This window comes from Lagopus muta, chromosome 2 (genome assembly GCF_023343835.1).
Source record: "Lagopus muta isolate bLagMut1 chromosome 2, bLagMut1 primary, whole genome shotgun sequence".
NCBI classification, from domain to species: Eukaryota; Metazoa; Chordata; class Aves; order Galliformes; family Phasianidae; genus Lagopus; species Lagopus muta.
Window position 1 is genome coordinate 70334324 of NC_064434.1, and position 26033 is coordinate 70360356.

General features: G+C 41.4%; 1 protein-coding gene across 2 annotated transcripts in view; it reads left to right on the forward strand.

The window, feature by feature from the left end:
- The first annotated feature begins 347 nt into the window (after nucleotides 1–347).
- ABCB10 (ATP binding cassette subfamily B member 10) overlaps nucleotides 348–26033 on the forward strand; it is a 28428-nt gene continuing 2742 nt past the window's right edge. Inside the window, exons 1-11 of one of the 2 annotated variants that reach the window (XM_048936369.1) lie at nucleotides 348–455; nucleotides 11743–11943; nucleotides 12283–12485; nucleotides 14255–14389; nucleotides 16032–16178; nucleotides 16897–17032; nucleotides 19589–19684; nucleotides 23936–24145; nucleotides 24442–24521; nucleotides 25301–25481; nucleotides 25706–25749. In XM_048936369.1, the coding sequence (XP_048792326.1) occupies nucleotides 11781–11943; nucleotides 12283–12485; nucleotides 14255–14389; nucleotides 16032–16178; nucleotides 16897–17032; nucleotides 19589–19684; nucleotides 23936–24145; nucleotides 24442–24521; nucleotides 25301–25481; nucleotides 25706–25749 (1395 nt within the window). In that variant the 5' untranslated portion in view covers nucleotides 348–455; nucleotides 11743–11780. Of the gene's footprint in view, nucleotides 456–981; nucleotides 1334–11742; nucleotides 11944–12282; nucleotides 12486–14254; nucleotides 14390–16031; nucleotides 16179–16896; nucleotides 17033–19588; nucleotides 19685–23935; nucleotides 24146–24441; nucleotides 24522–25300; nucleotides 25482–25705; nucleotides 25750–26033 lie in introns of those variants that run through there. The other variant, XM_048936368.1, reaches the window with a different exon arrangement.

Below are 26033 nucleotides of genomic sequence, written 5' to 3' on the forward strand. Positions count from 1 at the left end.
GGAAGAATTAGAAAGGCCTGGTTCCACTCCAAACTGGTGATTAGGGGAGTTAGGTCAATATTTCCCGCTCATGGAAGGCAGCGGGGCTCTGTACAGCAGCAGAATCACAGAATTGCTCAGGTTGTTAAAGATGTTCATGAAACATGGAAGATCATCACTACACAGGCCCCAGGCCGCCCCGGGGGCAGGCAGCACAGCACAGGACTGGGGAGCAGGGCAGAATTGCGGCCCGCCTCGGAGAGGTCGGCCGCTGCCCCGCCCCGTCCCGCCCGCCTCTCCTCTCCTCGGGATCGATTAGTCGTGCCTTTCTGTGCGAGGAGACCGCGAGCGCCAGAAACGTCACCCGGGCGCCTGTTGAGAAAAAGCGGCGTGAAAAAGCGCCTCGCGCTCCGCGCCGCGCAGGCTCCGGGCCGGGCCCGGACGGGAGCTCTCCCGGGGTCCATCTCCCCTGAGCGGTGCGTGCTGATCGGCGGTACCACGCGGTGCGGCGGCTATAAGCAAAAACAGTAATAAAATAATGATATTGAAGGCTTCGTTGTATGGATCCCGTAGCTTCTAGTACGGGCATGGGACGCCTGTCCATAGGGATGTTCTAGCGAAGAGGGGCAGCCCTCCTGCCCCGGGCCGCCGTGCCCGAGGAGGGTCCTGGGCAAGCGGAGCAGAACCACTTTCCTTATCCTCTGGCCGCTCTCTCAGGCGGGACTCCGCCGCAGGGCAAGGCAAGGCAAGGCAGGCTCGGCCGCCATTTCACCCGGCCCCAGCTCCCTCCCAGAGCCGGGCGGCGGCAGAAGCTGCTGGCGAAAGGAGGACGCGCCCGCAGCCTTATCGGTGCGCCGCACGCCGTCCGCTGCCCGGGCGGCCGCGGGGCCCCGGGTGTCGGTTCATGGGCGGCGGCAGCGGCAGCTCTGAGGCGCCTCCTCCTGCCGCACAGCCGCGCGGCGCGGACCGGCCGCAGCCGCAGCTCCGCTGCCGCTTGGGCTTCGCCGCGCCGGCCGCATGGCGGGCTACGCGCCGCGCCTGCCCTGGCTGCTGCCGCTGCTGCACCGTGCGGTGCCGCCCCCCTGGGCGCGGGCCGCCTGCGGGCCCGCCGGGCTCCGCTCCTCGCCGCGTTCTTCGGCCGGCAGGTGCGGTGCGCTGCCCCGACTGCCGCCGCCGCACTGCCGCCTCCTCCTCCCGTCCGGGGCGGCGGGCAGCGCCCCGCGCGCCTTGAGCGTCGCCGCCGGCCCCGAGCCGACACCGCCGCCGGCGCCACGGGGAGCCGCCGCCGGGCCGCCGCGCTTCGAGGCCAGGAGGCTGCTGGCCCTGGCGCGTCCCGAGCGCTGGAGACTGACAGGTACCGGCCGCGGCCCTCCCGCCCCGCGCCACGGGGCTTCGGCGGAGCGGGGAGGGGGCGGCGGGGCGCGTTGCTGAGCGCAGTCCGGAGCGGGGGCAGCTCCGTGTCCGCGAGCAGCCCGAGATCGGGTGCAGCGACCCGCCCGGAGCGCCGTGGGGAGGCCTTGCTGGGAGCGCCGGGTGCGTGTGAAAAGCTACGGACGGACTGCCACCCCGCCCTGAGCTTCTGCCTTGTTCTGGAGGGAGGGAAGGCAGAAGTTGGGGAAGTTAGGGAACTCGGCTGGTGCTGGTTCCCGCCTTTGTGCGTGTGCTGGGCTGGCTACTAAAGCAGCTTGCAGTAAACTCGGGTCTGAGACTGCACGGAATTAGGCAGAAAATGGGAGTCATGAGGGTCGTGTTTGTGTTTGTTTGTTTATTCAATCTCGTACATCAGAGTTGTGCCAACCGAGATTTGTTGCCAAAAACTTTAAAGGAAAAAAAAAGCTTCTTAAACGATTTATTTATGTTTAGTTTCCTTAGGATGAAGTAAAGCACCGTGGTCTCTAATACACGCCACTGACAGAGGGCTAGCTGATACAAAGTAGTCTTGATATCGCTTCTCCTGAGGGTAATAGGATTAGTTGCTGCCTAGAAAGGAACATGTCAAATCGTTGTTTGTTTGCTTGCTTTTTCTAAAACCACCTGAACTGGCAGGCAGCAGGTGTGCTCCTGTCAGCCTCGGGCCTGTAGGACTTGGCACAAACTTCATTTGTGGGTAGATCCTGTCCCTGACTGCAACCCTCCTTGGGGTGAGGGAGGGGAGGTGGGGTGGGCAGGCTTGGGTGAGGAGGAGGTGGTGTTGAGAAATACAGAATACTTCTGTGCAAGTTCTTATTCACAGTTGGATGATCCCAGGACTTTATGCATTATCATCACGTGACCGAAATAGTTTGGATCCAAATTAAGTTCTGTTATAAAAGTATTTCTGTGCCATGAACTCCTGCTTTATGCAGCTGTTTGGTGCTTGCAGAGTAAAAGCAGGGGAAGATGAATGGGAAAGGCAGAGGAGAGGGGATAAAGTTGTTGTAACGTTGAATAGAGCTTCAGTCTTACTTGGATTGCTTTCTGCATGGTGTCGTGGGTTAAATTTGAAAGCCCCTTGGCTTCCAAGTTTCTATTGAAATTCCTGAAATTGCAGTTGTTTTAAAGAAGGATTTGGTGATCTGGAGGCTGCTATCTAACTGAGATCTTAATTTACATTTAAGTATGGTAGTTTGCAATTATATTATAAAATAGTCCTAAGTACCCTTCACCTTCTGATGTTTTTAAGTAAATTGACTACGCAGTCACTAAAAATCAGCTATGTGCAATTTTCTCTTTAAAGATAACAAACTGGTATGTTTGTTTGTGTTTGGTTTTTGTTCTTAATTTTTTTTTTTTAATTAACTTGATTGCAAATCATGAGAATGGAGAAAAAGCATGCAAATGTAATGATTACTTCTTAACATTGGTCTTAGTTCTGGGAGACAAGTGAATTTATGCAAAATTTTTCATCCTCACTGACGCTCTGCTTAAGGCAAAACTTATATTAAGTTGTAATTAAATGAGAGGATGGAAAAGCTAACAAGGAAGAGACCTTCGGTTATTATAGAGTGCAGGAATAAAAAATACAGGTAGACATGCCCTTGTAGGTGATTGTAAGGAAATCACCCTGACCTTGTATCTGAATATGTTTAAATGCTTTCTGTTGTTTCTTTTGCATCTGAAAATCTAGCCCTTACAAACTCAGCATCTGTATGACCTCCGTTCTGGAGGAAAGAGGAAGGTTCAAAGTATCACTGTATGACACAATGAACTTAGAGGGAACCATTTGATTTCATCTTCAAGCACATGTAACCAGTAAACACAGTGGGTTCTCTGAAGAGGCTTACTGGTGAGGTTTTGTTCTGCAAGCTAGCTTAGCTTTCCCAGATCTTTGGGGTTTTATATGGGTTTTATAGCTGGCAACATAGGTGTATGGCAGTACCCTATGGAGTGATGTACCTTTTTTGTTATGCCGTGTAGCGGGGGGTTGTGATGTTTTGAGAATTGTAATTGTGTACTGAAATTCACAATCACTGATGATGGAGTAGTTGATGTCAGGGGAGGCTGAAGAAGCTGAGGATAGATAATGGTTTGTGGGTTTGAATGGCTTGTGCAAGTCATCATTCATAGAACAGAATATCCTGAGCTGGAAGAAGCCCACAAGGAACATAGAGCCCAGATCCTGGCTGCTCACAGCACCACCCCAAATCAAACCCTATGTCTGAGAGCGATGTCCAAAAACAGCTTGTGTAGTGTGCTCTTTCATCTTCAGTTACTCCTAGAGCCAGGTACAGCTTCAACAGGACATGTGTGTTTCATAGTACTTAGTGCTAAAAAGATGAGTAAATGTTACAATGGGAATTCACTCTGGTAGTAACCACGTTCTTGTGCAGTGGAACTGTGAGGATTTAAATTCTGTAATACCTCTGAGATTTTAACAAGGTGGGAGAGAATCAGTTTAGGAATTCTTTGACTGATGTTGTACAGCCAAGTCAGGTAAACTGGAGTCTTCAATTAAATTTAATTCCCAAGGAATAGGATATAGCCACCATTGAAGTTATTAGATCCCACTATGTGTGGGAGGCCGCAAAAATGCCTTTTCAAAATGATCCTTTTTATTTCTTCCCGCTTCCTTGTTTCTCTCTGTGAGAATCCGTCCATTGCGCTTCATCCAAACCACACTCCAAGTAAACAATGGTTCTATTCAATTGCAGGGTAAGCAAAAGCAGCTTTGAAACGTTTAATCCGACAGCAAAGTGTGTCCTTTTCCTGTACAACTCTTACTGCAGGCTGAGTAGAGTAGAGAAAGAAATATTGGTTTGTACTCAGGTCTTCTCTAAGGATATGCAAGAAATGTTATTCCATCAGTTTTAGTTTAGAACTTGGGGCAACCTTTGCAACAGCATTTTTCCTGTGTTTAGGATTGCCATGAAATTACAAGAATGCTGCCTTGTTCGTCATGCCGTTTTTCTGTACTTTGAAGTCGTGCCAGGTGATGCACTTTCTTGAATCAGAAATCTTTGGGTTGCTGAAGATTTTTCTTTTATAATTTTTAACAAGGAATAATTCTATATAAAAAACAATTCTTATAGAAAGCCAATTTAAGGAAGAAAATCAGGATCAAAGTGTTGTACCCAAGACTAACTGAAGTTTTTGGGTGTGCTCATTGTAAAGCAGTTCAGAAACCATCTTAATAATTTACTAGTTCCTTTGGTTGGAGTAGTGAAGAACTTTTTTCTTTGTCCTTTTTTTTTTTTTTTTTAATGCATAGGGTACACACAGAAATGTAGAATGCATCAGTTTTAAGCGTTACTACTGGAAGATCATGCTTTTGGTTCTTTATACTTGTACAAGCTGACATTTTTTATGTCAGGTACTTGAATGGGAGTGAGTATTTTTGATAACATCAGTTATTCTAGGAGATGAAACCAGGCAAATAATGTTTATTTAGCTTGTAGTAATGCTTACCTGGCTTAATTTTGAAACCTGCTCTTCCAGGCTTTGCTGTTTGAATTGTAACACCAGTAGGCAATCCACATGCTTTTAAATAAATAGTTTTCCCTCTCCATTTAAAAATTAACTAAAAAGCAGATGTGGCTGAAAAAGATCAGTTTTCATACACTCACTAAAACCTTGACACTGAGTCAAATTAATTCTAAAATGTGCATAATGGGAGGGAAGCTGATGGAAGCCAAGGACTGCAGGCACCAGGATGCCCTTCTCTTCAGAACTTGGATTGAGCCCCACTCTCACAAATCGTGTTGTTTCTGTGCTGTCACTCAGTAGCTGGGGTGTTTCTGAGCAACATTTATGTGGACTTGAGAAGTGAACCTGTGTCCACTCTTTTCTGTTACTGCAACTCAGCTGTCACCTTAACTTGATCTTTCTGAAGACAATGCTGGTGGTTTTAAAACTGTATCTACTGTGTGTATGACATGTACATGGTTAACTTGGTGGTTGTTTTTCCATGTGCATTGAGCCTGCTGTTGAAAGAAATCAAACAGGTAAAATACCCCCCTCTCACAGAATCACAGGGATAGAAGGGACCTGAAGAGATCATCGAGTCTAACCCTCCTGCTAAAGCAGGCTGAACAGACCCAGTTCACTCAGCCTTTCCTCGTAGGGGAGATGCTCCAGGCCCTTTATCATCTTTGTGGCCCTGTGCTGGGCTCCTTCTAGGAGATCCCTGTCTTTTTGGAACCGGGGAGCCCAGAACTGGACACAGTGCTCTGGATGTGGCCTTAGGAGGGCAGAGCAGAGGGGGAGGATCACCTCCCTTGACCTACTGTCCGTGCTCTTCATAATGCACCCCAAAATCCCATTTGCCTTCTGGGCCACCAGGACACACTGCTGGCTCATGGCCAATCTGTTGTCCAACCTGTTGTCTCCGACCAACTTTTCTTCTAATTTTGTTGTTAAGCAGCCTTGTAGCTTTATCACTAAGTAAATAAGTGGTTGGGGGCTGGTTGGTTGCACTTCATATTTTAAACTGGTGGTGAACTGTCAGAGAAGTTATTTTGTTAAGATGTTGCAGTAACAGCAACTGTTGACCACTGTGATCACCAGGTGGCCTAGAATTTGATTTCCCTGGAGAATGTTTTCACTGCCACATCTGTTTAAGTAAATAATGACTATCGAAGGAAAATTGCTATAGTGGTCTGACATAAAGACTGAGTCGGTGATTAGGAGCAAGTTGAATGCTTGCATTTTATGTATTGGGGGAAAAAAAAAAAGAAAGGTACTGTACTTCTGCAGCAAACCTGGAGTTATTTGATTATTTTTCAACATTTGATGTTTGGTGTTGGCTGATTTTTATGTCTGAGGGAAATCAATATCATGAGAAAATATAGTGGAAACTTGAAATACTTCGTCATTGGAAGGAAGTCTGGTGTTCAAAAATTGATGAAACACTCTGAGTCCGTGATTGGTGGTTTATGCTATTTATTTACCATGCAGTGGTAAACGCACAGAATTTAGTAATGCTTTCTGCCTTTTTGGTATAAGGTCTGTATCTCTGCTTATCCATAACTATAGACTGGTCGACTGTCCTGAATAATCCAGGGAAAAAATTTTGAGGATTCAGGCCTGGGTATATGAGACATCTTTTCATAGTGAGTCTGGATAGAAGAACAAACTTTTCCTATCCCCACCCCACCCCCAGGCAAACTGCAATTTATGTTTGGTTGGTGAGTTCCAAAGGTTTTCCCACAATGGCAGAAAAATGTGAAAGAGAATGTTTTCTAAGAGTTCTTAAACAGGCTGGCTTGTGACAGGCTCTTTGAGCTCAGAAGAGGACCATCGTGCAGTCCTATTTGTGTTGATAATAACCAACTGTGAAACAGAGATTCTGTAATTCTTGAGAGAAAGCAAATGTACCTCCTTGCAGTCAGATTGAGCCCAGCTTCCATTGTTGCTGCCAGGCAGATGTTTTGCACAGCCCTGCACAGGCGTTCAATCAGTCTGTGTGCCTTGCTGCCTCTACCTCCTTTCCTCCCATGCAAAGCAGCGGTCTCCCTTGCTCCTCCTTTGTACAGACTTCCTCAAACCACTCTGTGTGGAAGGTCGCTTCCCTCTGTAAATATCTCCTCTGGAAAACCTTCTGCAGCCCACCCTGCAGTGGCTTCTTCTTGTCCTGGTTGCTGCATAGTGAAGGACTCCTGGTAGGTCAGTCTTTGGCCATAGGAGCCTCAGTGAGGAGCTACTGAGGATAACTTCTGTGAATCCTGAACACCTCATGGCTCAAAAAGCAGCCATTCTTCAAGATTGTAAACTTCCCTAAGTTACATCATGGAAATGTTCTGAGCACGAGGGATGCCACCAGCTGATGCCCTGGGGTTCAGTCTGGTGCTGCTGTCTCACCGTGCCTCCAGATCTTGGGCTCCCATCTTGTTCTTGAGATGCTACCTCAAAGGTTTCACCTCTCTCTTGTTTAATTCTGTCCCACTGCAATTTTCTCTGATGACTTCTCCAAACTGTTGTATGACCCTGGTCAGTCAAATGAGTATGCCAGCTTTGTCTTGAGCTGTCTTTGAGATATTTAAAGTTGTGCGATGCTATTGTTGTTGTACCAAAGGAAAAAAACAAAACAGCTTTTTGTCATTTGGAAACCTGAATTGCTCTTTTGTGCCTTGAAAATAAAAATACAAAAGAAACAAAAAACCACACAGATGCAATAACAGCATGAAACTATCTATAGAATCTTCCTATTAAAAAAAAGAAAAAAAAGAAAAAAAAAAGCAAACTCTAAAAGCCATGTTAATCACAAAGGGTAGTAATGTGTAAGATTCAGTATACTGACTGTCCCTGCAAGTTAACACACCTCCACAAGAAGAGCTAGCAGCTTTCCAGAATGCCCCAGGGATGCAGCTTGCGGCAGTGCTGTCAGGAACACGCTTGTTTTTGTGAGAATAGTATTACACTCCTAAAAATAATCTAAGGAGATGTCCTCTAAAAGTTGTTCTTGCACATGTAATGATGCATTGCATGATAATACATGATACGTGATGATAGACACAGCCCTGATGTCATGTATGAATTTAACGTAAAAAGAAAAATGCTCCAGTCATACATAAACCTAGAACTAGGCACAAAATCTTTCAGTGCACACCAGAAGAAAATTCCATCTTGAAATAGTTCTTTGCAGAACAGCCTCTTGGTGGTGTTGATAACAGCCATTCAGCATTCCTGTATAATTCACAACAAACTCCTTGTGGGCCAGGACTTGCCAAACAGAAATGGACTTCACTTAAGCAACAAACATGGAATTTATCAGCATGCCTTTGTCCTATAAAATAATAATTGTGTGGCCTTATCCCCATGCATGTGCATTGCAGTAGACTGTCACTCCAAATGACCCTGTGGAAGTTTCTTAAAAAGTAAGCGTGTATTTTACTTAAGCTGCTCAGATAATTGATAAAGGACAAGTGTTCTCAGCTAGTTATAGAAGGCTGCTTCTCACAAACCCAGAGCTCTGATCTGCCAGCCCCAGTGTTCAGATGAAAGCAGGAAGATGTGAGAAAGATCCTGGGAGGTAACACCTATAGCCTTTCTGAATGGGAAGTGCTAGGTACTGCGTTCAGTTGCCGTATGCTGCCAATCATCATCGTTACCTCATTTTTCTGTCCTTCGTCTCTGATCAATTTGAATGGTCTTAATTCATCTGAGGTCAAATCTTCATGTATTTGCGCTAAAATTTCTTGTAAGCCTTGAGGGGGAAGGGCTAGTTTTTTATACACTTCTGCATAGTGCATGGGGAGAGCAAAATTAGAAATTTCCATAGTGCTCATGGTGGTGTTCTTGCCCATGCAAGAACTGTTATTGTAACCCTTTAGAGTCACCTCATTCCTGTTCTCAAGAGAAGCCTCTGATAACTCTGCCTGGTTATTTCTTGTCAGCATGTCCTGTAGCACTTGCTAGCCAATCCTCTATGCCAAGAGTGAGTCTGCTATGAAATGTAGTTGCAGACCCACAGTTAGAAAGCAAGCCCACCCTAGCTTTACTAGAGAGCATGCTGATCTCTATAGCTATTGAAGCAGTGGTCTGGGCTTCTGTGTAGGCAGACAAGCAGAACATTTGCTGAGGATTTCTAGCAGGGCTCTCTGCTGCTGCTGGAGTGGGGTTGCCTCGTCTTTGCTTATGTGGTCTGTCTGGTGTAGCCCTGGTTTTGTAATATCCATTGATTTGCTTTGTGTTTTCATCTCATAGCCTGCAAGACTGGTTTACTCTAATATATGATATACTCTAATATATACTCTAATATACTCTCTATATATCTTCCAAAATGCACTCTTTTACTTGACGTAATCTGGGTAACAGAGCAGGCTGTGTCAAATGAATACTATTTAATAAAGTTTACCCTGACCTTTTTTTTCGTCAGTGACAACACTCAGTGGCACCAAAGTGTTTTCCTATCTGCTTGCTGAGCACCTTGTGCTGCTCCTTTTAGCCACTTATCACAGTGACAGCTCTTCTTTGTGCGTGGAGATAGGAGTGGTTGCTGAGTCCTCTTTCTTTAATTAATCAACAGCAGCTCAGCAGCTTGACATCTGTGCTATTTTGTAGTTGTTCTGCTGTTAGAATCAAAGTGAGAGTTTCAGTTGTGGAGCCTCCTTTTGCTTGTGATTTGTGATTAAATTACTGTAGGCGTGTATACTGCTTAACGGGGAAAATTAGCAGTCTGATGGATATGAGCCTTTTCAGAACTGCATTGTTTGTGTGTATTATTATCAACCCACTGACTAATATCTAAGTAGCTTAGTAGCCTGAAGTTTGCATTACATACTGGCATTGATTTTTAGTCCAGCTAAGGCTGTTGGAGGTAATTACAGTGAAATCTATACTAGTTTAAATGAGGAAGAGAGACTGGTAAATCCAGGACAGGAATGCTGTACCACTGGACAGAGAGACGGGACTTTTAGCTGTACACTTCCCTTACTTTGCTGAATGTTTGCATTATATAGTTGTCCAGTTCCATCCATAACTGAGAAGGAGACAGGACTAATGGATGCCAAGCTGCAACACTGTGCTGTGCCCACAAAAGCAATGCTTTTGACTATCTCCTGCTGTCTCACAGACCAGCTTTTCCTGATAGGAGATGACCTAGATTTTCCCTGCTGCTTCACGGCCTGAATACACCTCTGCAGCCAGCCTGTTAATGAGGTCACTTGCTTGTATGAAGTTGTAGCTACTAAATAATATGCTTATTAAATTTGGTTGTGCCATGGGTTACCTAGGTTTGCAGTAGGAAATCTTGTGCTTTCTACTCTGTAAATTTTCTGTAGCTTCAAATGAAAGCGCTGAGTCCTTTAATGTTCTTGGTAGCCTGAGTGTAAAACAGCTGAATGACCACATGCAGCTTGTGAATAAGGACTCCGTATAGTGGGTTGGACACGGTGGCCAAGCTCATCTGGGCAATGTGCAGAACCCTACCAGGATGTCAGTTAGCGTGTGGAGAAGCATTTGCTTCAGGTGGTGCTGGGTATGCATTTCTTCACACCTGGAATTCTTCACTATAAATGCACAGCTGTATTTTTGCTTCAAGTAAAACTGAAGCAAAGCTTTCCATATATGTGTGTGGAGATGATAAAGGACATTGCATCATCTGTGGCAGATGTTGGGTGTACTGCTCTACAGCACTGCACAGCTGCTCTCACATCATAATAAAAGTGATACAAGAAGCTCAGGATAATCGAAGGAAAACTCAGATGACTCCAGGATTTGCAATAAAGATCCTTTTTGCCTTGGAAGACATTATCTGCGAGTAGTTTTATGGTAACTGTATGAATGGTTGCTTTCAGTGTGGAGCTGTCTGCTTGAAAATTATGCTGTATAAATGGCATTGTTTGTTGTGGTTCAGTGGTTTTCATATCAGGTTTGTTCAGTTTTTGAACAAGAGGATATTTTTCGAGCTCTCAGCCCTTCAGGCTTGGCTTGCCTTCTCAGGATCAAGTTGCATCCTTGGCTCAGGAAATTTCTTTGCAGGGGAAAGTTCATAAGGCCTGGTCTTGGTCCAGTGCTGTGTGAAACAGCTTCCAACAGAGCTACCAAAGTGATCTTGCAACAGGAATCCAAGCATTGATGATAATCATTGCTCCTCAGCAAGCAGACTTCTATTTGTACTTATGCTGTTTTACTTTCAGACCAGCAATAGTGAAGAGTTAAACAAAACTAACATATATAATTTTTGCCCATCAAGAGTAAATCATATATATATTATCTTTTTCTTGCAGGTAGAATTGCTTGTTTTAGATGGTTCTCAAATCAGATCTTTAATACAGTCCATTACTATTTCAGAAACCGACAGTTTGAAGTGTTAGTATGGTAACAAGCATGAATAATGAAAAACAAACCAAACTAGAGTGAGGGATTGTCAAGCTCCATCCCCCCTGCTACAGGCAGGGCTACCAATCTCCATATCTAATACTAGACCAGGCTGCCCAGGGCCCCATCCAACCTGGGCATCCTTGAACACCTCCAGGGACGGGGCATCCACAACCTCTCTGGGCAGCCTGTTCCAGCACCTCACCACTCTCTCTGTAAAGAACTTCCCCCCGACATCCAACTTAAATCTTCCCTCCTTCAATTTAAAACCATTTCCCCTTGTCCTGATATTATCTACCCTTTCAAAGAGTTGACTCCTCTCCTGTAATTTCAATGGATACCTTGCCTAAATTAATTTATACAGGGACTTAAAATATCTCATTCAGCACATGACATAAAAGAATGTTATTTAGTGCTCATGCTCACAAGCTTAATGGAAATTTTAAGTGAAATATTATTTCATATATACTATTAATGATCTTGCAAATTCAGACTTTGTTTCCTTGCCTTCTCCTTGTTAATTTGCAGCTGCCGTTGGCTTTCTGACAGTTTCCAGCGTTATTACCATGTCAGCCCCTTTCTTTCTGGGGAAAGTGATTGATGTCATTTACACAAATCCCAGCAACGACTTCATTGACAGCCTATCCAGCCTGTGTGCCTTGCTGAGTGGAATCTTTCTATGCGGTGCTGCTGCTAATGCTACTCGTGTCTACCTCATGCAGACTGCAGGTAAAAACAAAAAAGTGGACCTGAGAGTCACCTTTTTTTTTTTCACGGTCAGGATATCTGGTAATCTGAAATAAAGTCTTGGCATTGACTAAGAAAACCTCTAGGAATCAGTAGCTTTCCTTTCCAGATCAAGGGTAAATTAATAATGCAAAGATAAGCATGCTGAATAATTGTTCATTTTTATTTACTGTTGTGTGATATTTCAGAGCTTATGTTCCTGTGACATAGTAAAACTCTGTAATGTGACTCGTTATGTGCTGTTGAGTGCCGTGATGTTTTGCACTGTAGATGTGAGTAAAGTATTGTAAGCCATGCTTGACTGCCTTCTGTTTCTGACAGGGCAAAGAATTGTGAAACGTTTGAGGACAACCATGTTCTCCTCTATTCTGAAGCAAGAAACTGCTTTCTTTGACAAGACCAGAACGGGAGAGCTGATAAACCGCTTATCTTCAGATACAGCACTCTTGGGCCGTTCCTTGACTGAAAACCTTTCTGATGGGCTCCGAGCAGGAGCTCAGGCATCTGTGGGGGTTGGAATGATGGTATGGCAGTCTGTTTCTTGCTTGTTGCTTCCTGTAGCTTCATATTTTTTTCATTTCAGAGAATGTAGTTCAGACCAGAAAGTATGTGTCCTTTTGGATTCAAGTGTATTTTACTGGTTATTAACAGCTACAGAATCCTTTATGCTCTGGTTGCAAATAGATGATGTGTCTGTGGACACTTGATGTTTATTTATTATTTATGTTTATTTTTTATTTATTTATTTATTATATTTATTACAAGCCATAATAAGGAGAATTAAGATTTGAGAGAAACTGCTCTTGTTTCCCTGGTTTATCAAATGAAATATAGTAGGCAAATAATTTAACTCTATTCTTACTGAATGTAATAAAACTGGTGATAGTGTCCCATTGATTGTTGGTAGAATAAGATGTGGTGGGCCTGATGTAAAAGTCATTAAAGTTCTTTGACTCAGGACAAAGCCTAGGTGAGCAAAGACAGCAAACACTGAACTTTGAGTTGCTGCTCAAGATTTTTACAGGTGTTAGTATTTTTGTTCATAAAGACTACAGAAACACAGAATAGAGTCCTAGAACCATCTAGCTTGGAAAAGACCTTCAAGAGCACTAAGTCCAACTATCAACCTTGTAATTATTAAACTGTGCCACTTAGTGCTGTTTTGGGTAGGAATATGTGAGTGAAGGCTTTGGTGCAGTGCATCAGTTAATATTTCCCATTGGTGAGTTAATTTACAAAAAGTCTGACTTCCCTTGGTGGTTTTCATGAATTTTGTTACACTTATTCAAGAGAAGATTCACTGGTGGCAATTACCTTAAATGAAAGATAAAAGTATGGTAAATTCAAGGATTGAGGGGAAAAAAAAATCTTCCAAGACTGATTTTATTAGAAACTGGTAACAGTTCCCACTATGAAGCTTTCAAGTTTTAATACTTAGTCACTGATAACAATTACAGCTTTCTGTCTGTCTTAGCCAAGAGCCTAAGGTTTATTCTGCAGCAGATTAATTGGAATAACCTTATGTAAGACATCTTGCCCAAAAATGCTGCCATTATGCAGTTTTAAAAGGTGGACTATCAAAAGACTCTATAGAGACTATTGCAGAATAATTATAAAATGTGTCAATTAAATCCGTTTTTAATTTTTTTTGAGATTTTTCTGTTTTAACTACAGAAATCAAAATGAAGTGAAAACATGTGAGATCTAATTTTAAGAAGTAGTATAATAATAATTACCTATGAGTATTAATGATGATGCTATTATGAGTGATACATTTTTCAACACTATGTTGTTGTAGGCTGTGACCGTTCTTGAGTGCCAAAGAGTGCAGGTGATTCCATCTGCTCCTCAGATACCCAGAAATACCGTATGATATTTCTCTACTCAAAGTTTCTGTATCACACTATTTATTCAACAGCTGTGACAGCACTTTAGATATTGTGATAGCATATGTCCTTCAGCATCCCCAGGTAGGCCTGTTGACTGCCAGCTTAAAACACATGGCTAAGTTCACGCAGCAAACCAGTGAGAAAGCTGGAAATGAAATGCAGACTTCTCGACTTATAGTCCTTTGTTGTAACCATGGAACACATTCCCCAAATGCTGTCTAGAAGAAATAAAACATGAGAAATGAAAGCATGGCAGCCCTAAATTGCAATCTTACTAATTTCAGAAAACTCTGGCAAGGGAAGTTACAATTCAGTATTGCAGTTTTTTTGCAATATTTGCAGTTGTTATTTGCAGTTATTTTTCATCTGAACATAAACCCCTGACACATCCCTTTTTCTTCTAGTTTTTTGTGTCTCCTGGCCTTGCTGCTTTTGTTCTGAGCGTTGTGCCACCCTTGGCTATCGTGGCTGTGATTTATGGAAGATACTTGCGAAAACTTACTAAAATGACCCAAGATTCTCTTGCAGAAGCAACACAGGTAATCTTGCAGCAGACCCTTCTAATTAACTTCAAAGTTACTCTGATGTATTTAGATTACTATTTCTGAAGTTACAGATCTTCTGAAGATAACAGTACTGTTCATTGCCCTAAGCCACACTATGCCTTCAGTGTCGCACCTGGACGCTACAAAAGATAAGCTTTGGTAACACTTATCCATACAATTCAAAAACAACAGTGCTTTGGAAAAGATTGTCAATACAACGTGTCCTGGATGTACCAGGCCTTGAGAATTAGGAAATGTGCATTGTGGAAAGGATGATGGTAGGCTACAGCTATGAAAGGGTATTAAAGAAAAAAAAATCTATGAAAAAAGCAATCTGTGTAATTTAGTACCTGGGCTTGAAAAACACTTTTCTCAGACCGTGATTATGAATTTTAAGCCATTAGAAGATTAGAAGCACCTAGATATGTCTTCTTTTTTTCTTTTTTTTTTTTTTTTAAGAAAACTTACCAAGTTGACCTCTGAAAGGAATCATTGACTTGTTTTCATCTTAATGTTTGAGGCTAGACTTTTTTCTACATAAGTTTCTGGGCATCTCAGTATGTACTTAGATCTTTGAGAGGAAAATAGAAGTAATTTTTGTTTCCAAGGAGGATGTTGTAAAAAAGACTTAGTTGTGTTTGCTGAGTGCAATGAAATATTGAAAAGTGCTGGGAGATAAATAGTGATAAGACAATCATTTCCTCTCAGACTAAGGGAAATGTCATTAAAATGCATAGAAATATAATTAGGAAAGGTTAGCTAAGATAGGCATTGCTATCAGCTGTCATAAACTTGGAATATCCTATGTAGGAATTCTGTAAATTGTCCATGCCCAGGAAGGATTAGACATCTTCTATGTAACTCTCTCATCCTGTATCCAAAGGAAGCTCGTAGTGTGAAAACGAGGTGTGGGAGTTCACTCAGACAAGTAATTTTAGTGTTTCACTCATATTTCCAGATCGAATGCAGTATGGAAAAGACGATTATTGTGTTTTTATCTCCTACTTCTTCACCCAAAAGGGGTCTTGTTTTTTTGTAAGGATATCACAATGTCTGCTAACAGCTTAGTCTGACTGATTAGAGTTTAGATCATTTTACAATTGTTATTTTGCTGTTCAGAAGTTAAAATAAAATACTGAGCTAGAATGGGACACTGGCAGTTGGTCTAAATTAATTCCTGGTGCTGCTTTGTTTAAAGGAGTGGAATTGTTTCACAAAATAACTGCAATATTTCTGTCACATGATACTATAGAGAGCAATATTCTTTATTTTTCCCTTCCCTATGGTGCTATTGCAAGTTACTGTGAATAGTAATTTTCAGATGTTCATTGTTCACATTAAGTCAAGATTTTTTGAAACCCTATTTTTATCCTGTTAATTCTCTGTTTGCACTGAAGTCAAGGTAGTCCTGAAGTTCTGTTTTAAAACTGCCTGGGCATGCAAAATAAAATTAGCATAATAAAATTTAAAAAAAAAAAAAGTCAGGAGGAAGGCATGAAAAATTTTCAGTGGTATTCAAAGGAATGTACTTGGAGATGAGCATGGTAATATTGGTTTGACTTTCAAATGGTCCGTAATAGGAGCATTCAAAATGGTGTGACTGTGTGCATTTGTTTTCTTCTTTGCTTTAATCTAGTTAGCTGAAGAGCGTATCGGAAACATAAGAACAGTTCGAGCTTTTGGGCAAGAAATGGCTGAAATGGAGAAATACACAAATAAAGTTGATTATGTGCTACAGTTGGCTAAAAAAGAGGCGCTAGCTCGGGCAGGCTTCTTTGGAGCAGTAAGTATGCTTTGATGAAAGGAAACCAACGTGCTATTCCAAGTGTCAATTATTTTAAAATTCATGAGGATACTTGCAGATTTGCAAATAAATGAATTGAGGGTAAATTGAACCAACATTAAACTGTGGGAAGATTGGACTTTAATCAGTCTAAATTTCTGTGAAACTGCACCTCAAGATGAATTGGTATGATAAAGTCTGTTTAAGCCTCTCTTTCTGTCTCACACCTTCCTTTGTACTATCCATCTAAGCCCATCCCTCCTGTTCAGGGAACTAAACTAGTGGAAATCTTCCCCACATTTGGTGTTTTACATGCTTGGCTTCCTGATGCGACGAGCAGCCATGCAAAGGAAGTATGCACTGGAGTGGGATTGTGTTTGTCCATAACAATTTGCACTGAATTTGTTTACCAGCTAAAACTGCAACCTAACCACAGCCTATCAACCCTTCTTGAATTATGCCTATGTTTGTCATTCCATTTTAGGGAATGAGGATTAAAAAAGGGGGGGGGGAAATTACTTGCTCTTCGTACGCTTATTGGATGGCACAGTGAAGGGTCACTGGATGTCTGTACGGCTATTGGCTTAGCTTGGTTTTGCTCAGATTTAACTCAGTCCTCTAAAGTGGTGGATAACTCTTTCAGTGGAAGGAAAATTCTGAAACAATATTTCCTGTCTGTGACAAGTCTGATTTTCCTTCATTTCTTTTTTTTTCTTAGACTGGCCTTTCTGGAAACTTAATTGTCCTCTCAGTCTTATACAAAGGAGGATTACTGATGGGCAGTGCTTATATGACAGTTGGTGAACTCTCTTCATTCCTAATGTATGCCTTCTGGGTTGGAATAAGCATAGGAGGTATGGAATAAGGAATTAGATTTTATTCACTTGGAAGCATTACAGTCAGTATAGAAGTGTGAAGGAAGAAGTTCTTAGAAGATCCAGCTTTCTTAAAAAAGTCTCCAAATGGTCTTCATAAGAAATCATACTTTTTTTTCTTCTTTTTCTGAAGAGTTAATTAAAAAAATAATGTATTACTTACTAAAAGCTTTATATACTTGAATACTGAGATTATTATTTTTTTCAATGTGGATGTGTGACAGATAAGTATTGCTCCAATATTCTTTAGATCTAAATTAAAATATTTGGCATGTTATGCAAAGAAATAATATTATGGGCTTGGGTTGTTTTGTTGTTGTTTTTTTATTTTTTTAAAACACATGTTTCTGTCTTTAAATGTAGTCAAGTTAGAAAGTCATGTAGAATTTAGTGGTAAATCAGTATAAAGAGTGTCTTGAGCTGGAAGATTAAATAAAATGCCAGCCGAACACAACACTCTGGTGCTAACCTTTTGTTTTCCCTTACTGACTTCTTGAAGCTCAGACTCAGTAATCTACTGGCCCAGAAACAAACTGTTCATCTTTTTGAGAGAGCAGTCTTCACTGCTGCGTACAGGCAAAAATGAAGATAAGGTACTTAGAAGCTTGATTACTGGTTGGAAGGTTCTTTAAAAATGAGTCTGTTGCTTCTGATAGATTGGCAAGGCAATGCAGCTCATCTGTACTCTTTAAAACAAAGTCTGATACTGTGGAAAGTACAAAGATGTGCCTGAGGACAAAATTCACAAACCTGCTTCCTCAGCTATCAGAGTCCCAGTGGAACTCATTCCAACCACCAACAATCTGTCTTCTCTGAATCATTTATACTTGGTCAGTAGAGCCCCTGAGCTTCGGAAACATGGGAAAAAATAATATTAAATAAATGAAAAATAATATTAGAAAGACTGAAAACACATTGTTGAGTCCTATTTCCAATAAAATTATCTTTTAAAATTCTGCTTAAGATTATAGAGGACTATAGTTGTGCACAGAGCTCATTCTCATGGGGACTCAAAAGTAAAGGTGTATTGCCACAAGGTGCCTGCCTTCCTTGACACCTACAACCATAGAGATCTGCTGAACACTTTGCACAGTGTATGTTGTCATCAGTGTATACAGGAGTTCAGGCAGTGAGCTGTGAAGCTCATTGTGTAATCTGGAACACTGCCTCTATTTGTTTGCTGCAAGTGTTCTGTTTACAGAAGTTTGCTGCCAGTGTCTTCCACCAAAAATTGAAGAGAGGTTGAGAAAATTAAAAACATGTTCTCATTAGTACTTGCTGTCCATATTGTACAGTCTTGTTTATGAATGGTTATGGATTTGCAAATGTGTGTGTCTCAGTTTCAAGGGGCTGTGTGGGAGTGACACCTTCAGCTTCATGCAGGGCAGTAAACTGCAGAGGGTTTGTTTTTTTCTGCCAAGCAGACAGCTTCTTGCTGTGGTTTGTGCCTTTTACTGCCAGCTTTCAAACAGTCTTCTGCAACAACATGATGAAAAGCCCTATTTACACTTTGTGCTGGGCTTGTTGCTCTGCAAGAATAAGCCAGTATGCTTATTTTAGGATACCTTGGGGTTTTTTTTCTGCCCTCCTGAGATCATTCTTAACATTATATGCATTTTGAGGCCAACGTGCTTCATTCTGTATGAATTTATTCTGTTGGTCTTCAGGGATTCTGAAATTGGTTAACTCTATTTTGAAATACATACAAAAAAATCAACAAGTAAAACATTTTATAGTTACATAAAGTAAGTATAAAATATATACTATCATACTCAGATAGACACTTATCTTTACTAAGATATATACTTATCATACTCAGTTTTGTTTCCAGGTTTGTTTGTCTGCTGCTTTCAACTGGAAAACCTTCCAGTCAAGCTGGTTCCAGTATGGTTCACATAGCTGTGAAGAGCTGTGACCCACTAGTACATGCGCACCTTGTCCCTAGGTTTTTCTTTGCCCAGTAACTTTTGAAGCATGCAGACTTGGGAGTCACATTGCTTCACGTTTTCAGTTCTCTACATAGGCACAGTCAGCTCAGCCTTTAGTTTTGTGCCCTCCCTCTCCTGTGGCTGACTCAGCAAGCAGAGAATCACAGAATCGTTTGGCATGGAAGGAACCTTTAGGGTCATCCAGTAAAACTGTCTGACAGTGAAGGGCATTCAGAGTGTTCTGTTCTGCTGAAAAATTGTGAAAATGCAGCTGCTTGTATGCAAAGCTGTTTCTCTGAAGTTTAATGCTAAAAGGTGAATGGAAAAGATGTGCTTTGATTTTGAGGATACACAAGCTTAGTGTGTAAAAACACTTGTGTTATTTTCAGATTTTTTTTTTTGTAGATACAAAAATGGCAAAAAAAGAGTCATTGGTAGCTCTCTGCTGAGACTAAATAGGACTCAAACCAGCAGGTCTGATAGTGCGTTGGAGTTAAAGATCCCCTGCATGCATCTGATGCTTTGATGCTGGTGCAGTGCAAAGTTGATGCCTACTAATGTCTTCCATTTGATATAGATGCATAACGCTGTTCTTCTTTTTGCTTAGGTCTAAGTTCCTTTTATTCTGAATTAATGAAAGGATTAGGTGCTGGTGGACGTCTGTGGGAACTGATTGAGAGGAAGCCCCAACTTCCATTTAATGGTGGGTCCTTGTTTCGTTATTGTTCATAGATTGATTTTCTCTACACTTCAGAAGTAGGTTGGTACTGCTTACATGTATCTTTTTCAGAAAGCATCTTTTTCAGAAAGAACTTAGATATAGTGCTAACTTTTCAGCCTTCTCCCAACTCTGAAACAGAAATTTCCTTGAACCAGAAATTTTAGATGCTCAAATTTTTTTGTTTTGCTTTTTCCTTTTTTTTTTTCCTTCTTAATTAATTCAGGATATCCCTTTAAATATTGTAACTTTGGAAGTGATTTGACTGAAGACATGCTCATTTCTAGCTCCTTGCTTTGATGTCAGCACCACTTTCTCTTGCATTGTGTTTACAGTTAAGAGTAGAAGGAAGAAAAAGTAGAGGGAGGAGCTCTGTATGAGATGGCTGTATTTCGTGTTTACACTGAAAGACTTACCATGTACCTCTCCGATGTTTATGAAATCAAGCAGTCTGAAAAAAGAAGCTTTCAAAACCAGGTGTTTCACCTTAAGAATATCTCAAGTTTCTGCAGACAATTCACATTGGTCTAGTGAAATATGGTTCTTTGATGAGGCATTTGAAATCTAAGTTGCCAGCACGAACAATTTGAGGCATTTCAGCAGCATGTGTCAAATTACATGTTTTTAGCTCTTCTGATATAAGAGTGGGGCTGAGATATGACAGGAATGAAAGGAAGGAAAAGGTGGAGCAGAGGTGGAGAATCTTTAGGAGTACATAGGATGTGTAGGTACAGCAGGTGTGGCTTTTGGAATGATTTCCACCCTTCTCCTCCCAGTAGCACTGCCCATTTCCAAGGGGCAGGAACCATTCTGGTATACAGCTTACCTAATTCACCATGGGTAAGGGAGTTATGGGCCTCTGTGTGTGAGCAGTCTCCTAAGCTGGCATGTGTGGTGTTGGCCCTGGTTACAGGCATGTAATATTTTTGATGTTGCTGCAGTGTTTTAAGCTACTGGATGGGGGGGAGGGGAGGGGAAAGGGTTTGAAGGGAAGGTAATGTGTTTGATGAATCAAGTTTGACATTGATGGAGGTGTGAGGAAAACCAGGCAGTTTTTGTGGCAATTCAGTCATTCACATATGATTTTTCTCGTGGGCTGCTTTAAGCCTAAAGATAGATCTGCTGTGACTGAAAGCACATCTATTTTATCAGTAGTTTTACAGAAAAAGTTGCTTGCCTTTGAGAAGCGTTAGCTTTTATAAAGGGTACCTTGGTCACGTAGTTGTCAGATCCCTGAAAGAAGATACGCAAACACAATCTATAAATCTGCCTTTTGACCTTGTAACTAAAAATTTTGTCAGCAACTCAATTTGCAGTTGTAGTGTTTGGAAGCCAGACAGTGCCCTCCAGTGTTGAATATATTTTGGATAAAATCAGCATTTGCCTTTCTTAAAGTAGTTCAGTGAGTTGCTTATAGAACATACTTGGTGTGAATTGCTATTTCTTTTTTTCATCAACTGTATCCCATTAATCAGAAGTCATATATAAGTTTTGACCAGCTCTGCATGCTGTTAGTAAATGCAGTGGGGCAGAATTCAAGAGAGCTTACCCTCCTTCTTACCCTCCAATCTTTATATGGTTCTCTAGTTAATGAACTTTGTAAGGCTTACTTTAAGAAGACTAGAAAAGAGCATTCAACAGACATAATAGATTTTTTTTTTTTGAGTGAGCTATGGCATAGAGAATGGAGTTTTAGTTTTGAATCGGTTGATTCTGAGGGTTATTTTTTAAATACTCCGCTTAAATTTATTTAGTTATTTATTTATATGCTCCTGTCTCCTCCTGTTGGAGTTACCAGGGTTTTTAATCTGGCTGATACTAAGGCACAGTCTGGCTTTTTGTCTCATTTCTCTTTACAGCTGCAAATATGTCTGTAGGACACTTTTCAATGTGTATAGACTCTATGTAGACAGGGAAAAGTAATATTGTCTCCAATGGATGGAGATAAAGACTTAGAATCGAAGCCATCTGTCCAAAAGGTAACTACCAGCTGGCTAATGAAGGGCAAGCTACATGCTTTTGTCTTTATCAGTGAAGTTAGCATAAACTTTACACCCTGAGGAACAATCTAGTGCTCACTGCAGTGTGCTGTGTCCTTTCTAGATCTGGTGTGACTGCTGATTTAATCATCATTTGGATGTGATTTATTTTATTTTATTTTTATTTGGATAATTTCAGCGGATGACTACTTTATGGTTGGCATCAGAACAGCATAAGCAGTAGTATTGGCTTTCCCACTGAAAATACTGAGTTGTTTAGTTATACCAATAGTGACATACAGAAAATGATACTTACTGTGTAGGCCAAAAATAAATTGGACGAAGTCTCAGACATCCACATTGCATAAGCTTACAGAAAGTTTCTTTTAAGTGTTCTTTCACTGTAAACTAACTAATGAAGAAAGCAGACCTTTGTCTCCGTGAACAATTATTTATGGTGACAACACATATGTCAAGAACTAATGGTGATGGGTTTTTTTTTTCCACCACCTTTTGTGATCCAAACACAAAATGAGCACAACCCTGCATATAGCTTTTAGATATTTTTACAAGCAGTATGTAGAGGAAGAACTTGTGGTAGCAGACTTGTGTACTGAAGTAGACTTCAGTATTTCAGGTAATGTTATAGACTATGCAATGATTGGAACTGACAATAAAGATAAGCAATTACTTGTTAATTTGATGTATTAAGAATTGTGCTGCTAGCATACAGTTTCTTTTCCCAAAGAGGCATTTACAGGCTGTAGTGCTTTACCTAACAAGTTAGGTTTGTATGTCCATAGATTAAAGTCAAGGAAGGAGCCTGAAATACCATGCTCTTACCTCTACAATTTCTGTGCTACTCCCATTAAAGTGTAAAGCCTGGAGAAGAGGAGGAAAGCTGGGAAAAAGAGAAGAAAATCAGTAATTTGTTCTATGAACAGCAGAGCTAGTGAATATTGATTGGTGTCTTTGTTCCTTCTCCCAGTTACCTGTTTATCAGGGACTCGTGTTGCCATGTGCTGTAGCTGGTTTGGGGTTACATCTAAAAAGAATGAATGGTCTGGAGTCACATGGCTTTAGCTGAACGCTGCTTGATTCTGTGGTGCTGTCCATTTTCACAAAACTGGTCAGAAGCTCATGAGACTATCTGTTGAGAACACTGCACCACTGTCAAATTAGTGTACTTTGTGTGGGCATACCTTCATAGAATCATGGAATGACTTGGGTTGGAAGGGACCTGAAGGATCATCAAACTCCAGCCCCCCTGCTGCATGCAGGCCACCAACCTCCCCATTTAATACCAGACAAGGCTGCCCAGGGCCCCATCCAACCTGGCCTTGAACACCTCCAGAGATGAAGCACTCTCTGGGCAGCCTGTTCCAGCACCTCACCACTCTCTTGTTGGGATATAGCAGGGCCTGAAGTAATGATATGTCTTTGTCTTATCTACTCATAAGCTTTTTCTAGTACTGATATTAAGGTAATTATTTATAACAAATGCTGTGCTCCAGAAAGAAGTTCCTTTAATTTTGACAGTCATTCATTCATAGTGGCTAGCTGTGGTATTTCACAGTTTGAAACCTTGCTTTCTGTGGTCTGTTGCCTATGTATTATGCCTTTGATTGATCTTTGAATGCATCCTTCTCCTGAATTTGTTATATTTTCCACTTTTAAAAGTCTTTAAAATGGCCATTTCTTCACAAATCCATTAGCTTTTTCTTAAGAGCTAATGATTTAAATGGCAGTTCTAAGTGATCTACTCTCCTCCGAAGGGAAGGCTGTTTTGGGTGACTTTTGTGGCATGGTGAAAGGGCAGTAGTGATTTGCAGCGTTTTATCTTTTTGCATCGGATCTATGGCAAGAGGACTTTGGCCTTCAGTACTGTGTCATTTTATTTAATTGCTCCAAACTGATAAAATGTAAATTGCTTGTAATATGTTTAAAAATTCAGATAATCACTTTAGATATAAATACCAGAAGTTGTTACATATTATCCCTGTTGCTGTAGTAACCTAAAGCTTCACTGTTGGCGAGCAAGCTGAAATTGCAGTGAGGAGCGAGGCAAGCAGTGTACCACACTGACTTAATCATGGCTGAAACATAACCTCTGTCGTCTAATGTTGTGGCTTCCAGCTATCCCTAGACTTCATGTGCAGAGATATAACTTCTATTGACTGTCTATTAAGTAGGTTCTGGGAGGTTTGAGCTGGTTTTAACATCTGTTCATATGTTTCTGTTTTATTTCCTCATATAGAGGGAATCACATTAGGCAAAGACACATTCAGAGGTGCTTTAGAATTCAAGGACGTTGAGTTTGCTTATCCAACACGTCCAGAAACATCCATTTTCAAAGATTTCAGCCTCTCCATTCCAGCTGGCTCTGTGATGGCTCTGGTTGGCTCGAGTGGCGCAGGGAAATCAACTATTGTATCCCTTCTACTAAGACTGTATGATCCTATCGCAGGTATGTTTTGCGTGTTGTTCTGATTTGACAAGTGATGCTTTGTGTCTCTGATACACCTTATAAACATCTGAGGTTCCTGCACTGAGGTCCTGATGGGACCATCTCATCGGTGCAAGTGTGCTTCCCTTTGGGCTATGTGATCAGCGTGTGGTGGTGCCTGCATCGCTTTGCATCTCTGATCTGCTCTGACAGCATCCCGGGATGTGTGCATCCAGGGGTCCTTGTTCTCAGCTGTTTATTTTGCCTCTTCAGTGCAAGTCAGAACACCCCTGACTTTACTGTTTCTTTACTTTAAGGTACTATCACTGTTGACGGCTTTGACATTCGTCAGTTAAATCCACTGTGGTTCAGGACAAAGATTGGAACAGTGAGTCAGGTAAGGAAGAAAAAAATTCCTAAGTGAATGTAATAGTTTTCTCTAAGCGACTTGCTGGGCCTCACTTCTCTTCTTTGCAGAACTGCGTAATCTTACTTCTCAGTGAAGTTCCTCCATCTCACCTTAACTGCTGATGTGAATGTTTTACTCTTAGCATGAGCATTCAGAGCTAGTCCCGTTATTCTGTAGTCTGTTCGTACAGAATTACAGTGATACAGTGTGTTTGCTTAAAAGAAAAGTTTCCATATGCAGCCTGGGAAACACCGTTGCAAATCATACAGATACCAGTACCTCCTTGTTTATTGTGGTCTGTTGAAGAAAGTAACACAAAATGTAACAACGTGACGTATTAATGGCAGTTGCCCAATCACATTTTGCACAGCCATATGCAAAATGACTTGTGTTCAGTGTTGTTTCCTGGCAAGCACAATTCCATTAGGAAATCATGAAAATGCAGCTCTGTTGGTGCTTAGTCATGGAGTGCCCCTTTCCTAGCAACTCCCTCACTTGGGAAGTATGGGGAGATGTTCAGTGACATCTTAACAAACAGATTGTTTTTAAGACACATATGTCCCTTGCCTGTTAGAATATTAGGAAAATTTGGATTGTTCTGTGTTTTTTCTTTTTATCTATTTCAACTAACTTTAGCATGAATATTCTTTTATAGGGATATGCAATGGATTAGTGCTGGGTCTTAGAATTCATGTTTTTTGAAATCCAGGTGATACGTGCTTGTAATTACAGATGTAACATGTTAGTTATGTTTTTGAATTTGTCAGGAACCAATTCTGTTCTCCTGCTCTATTGCTGAAAACATTGCCTATGGTGCAGAAGATCCATCTACCGTGACTGCAGAGGAGATTCAGAAAGTTGCTGAAATAGCAAATGCTGCTCATTTTATCAGAGATTTTCCAAAAGGCTTTGACACTGTAGTTGGAGAAAAAGGCATTCTACTTTCAGGTACATTTGTTATTTGATTTTAAAATCAGGATGCTTTGGAGTGAAGCCAAAATTGTGTTGTTGTTGTTACTCAGCCTTTTTCTCCAAGTCATAGCCCAACATCAGTATTAACATCACTTCCATTCCCCTCCTAATGCACGTGCCTAATTCAGCTCAGCCCAAGCCTCTAGTTAAAAGGACTTCATGTCTGTTCTCCTCTTTCAACTTACTGACTTTTTCCCCAGGTGGACAGAAGCAGCGAATTGCAATTGCTCGAGCTCTGCTCAAGGTAAGACTGCACCTGTTAATTAAGAAGTTACACAGTGTTTGTGAACTCTCATTTATTACATCTGTGGTTGAAGTACTGATAGATCTGGTAGATTTTTCTTATTTTTTGTTTCTGGACAGTAAATTAGCAGGCAGACTCCAAGCAGCGGTTAGCTGACACACCATGAAAGATCCCTGCGACAGTAGTAAATAGGAGATGGAACTTCTGACTGCAGTGCTGCCAAGTATACATTAAAATTCTTCTCCCACGGCACTGCCACTAGGTTGTGTCTTTGAAATAGTCCC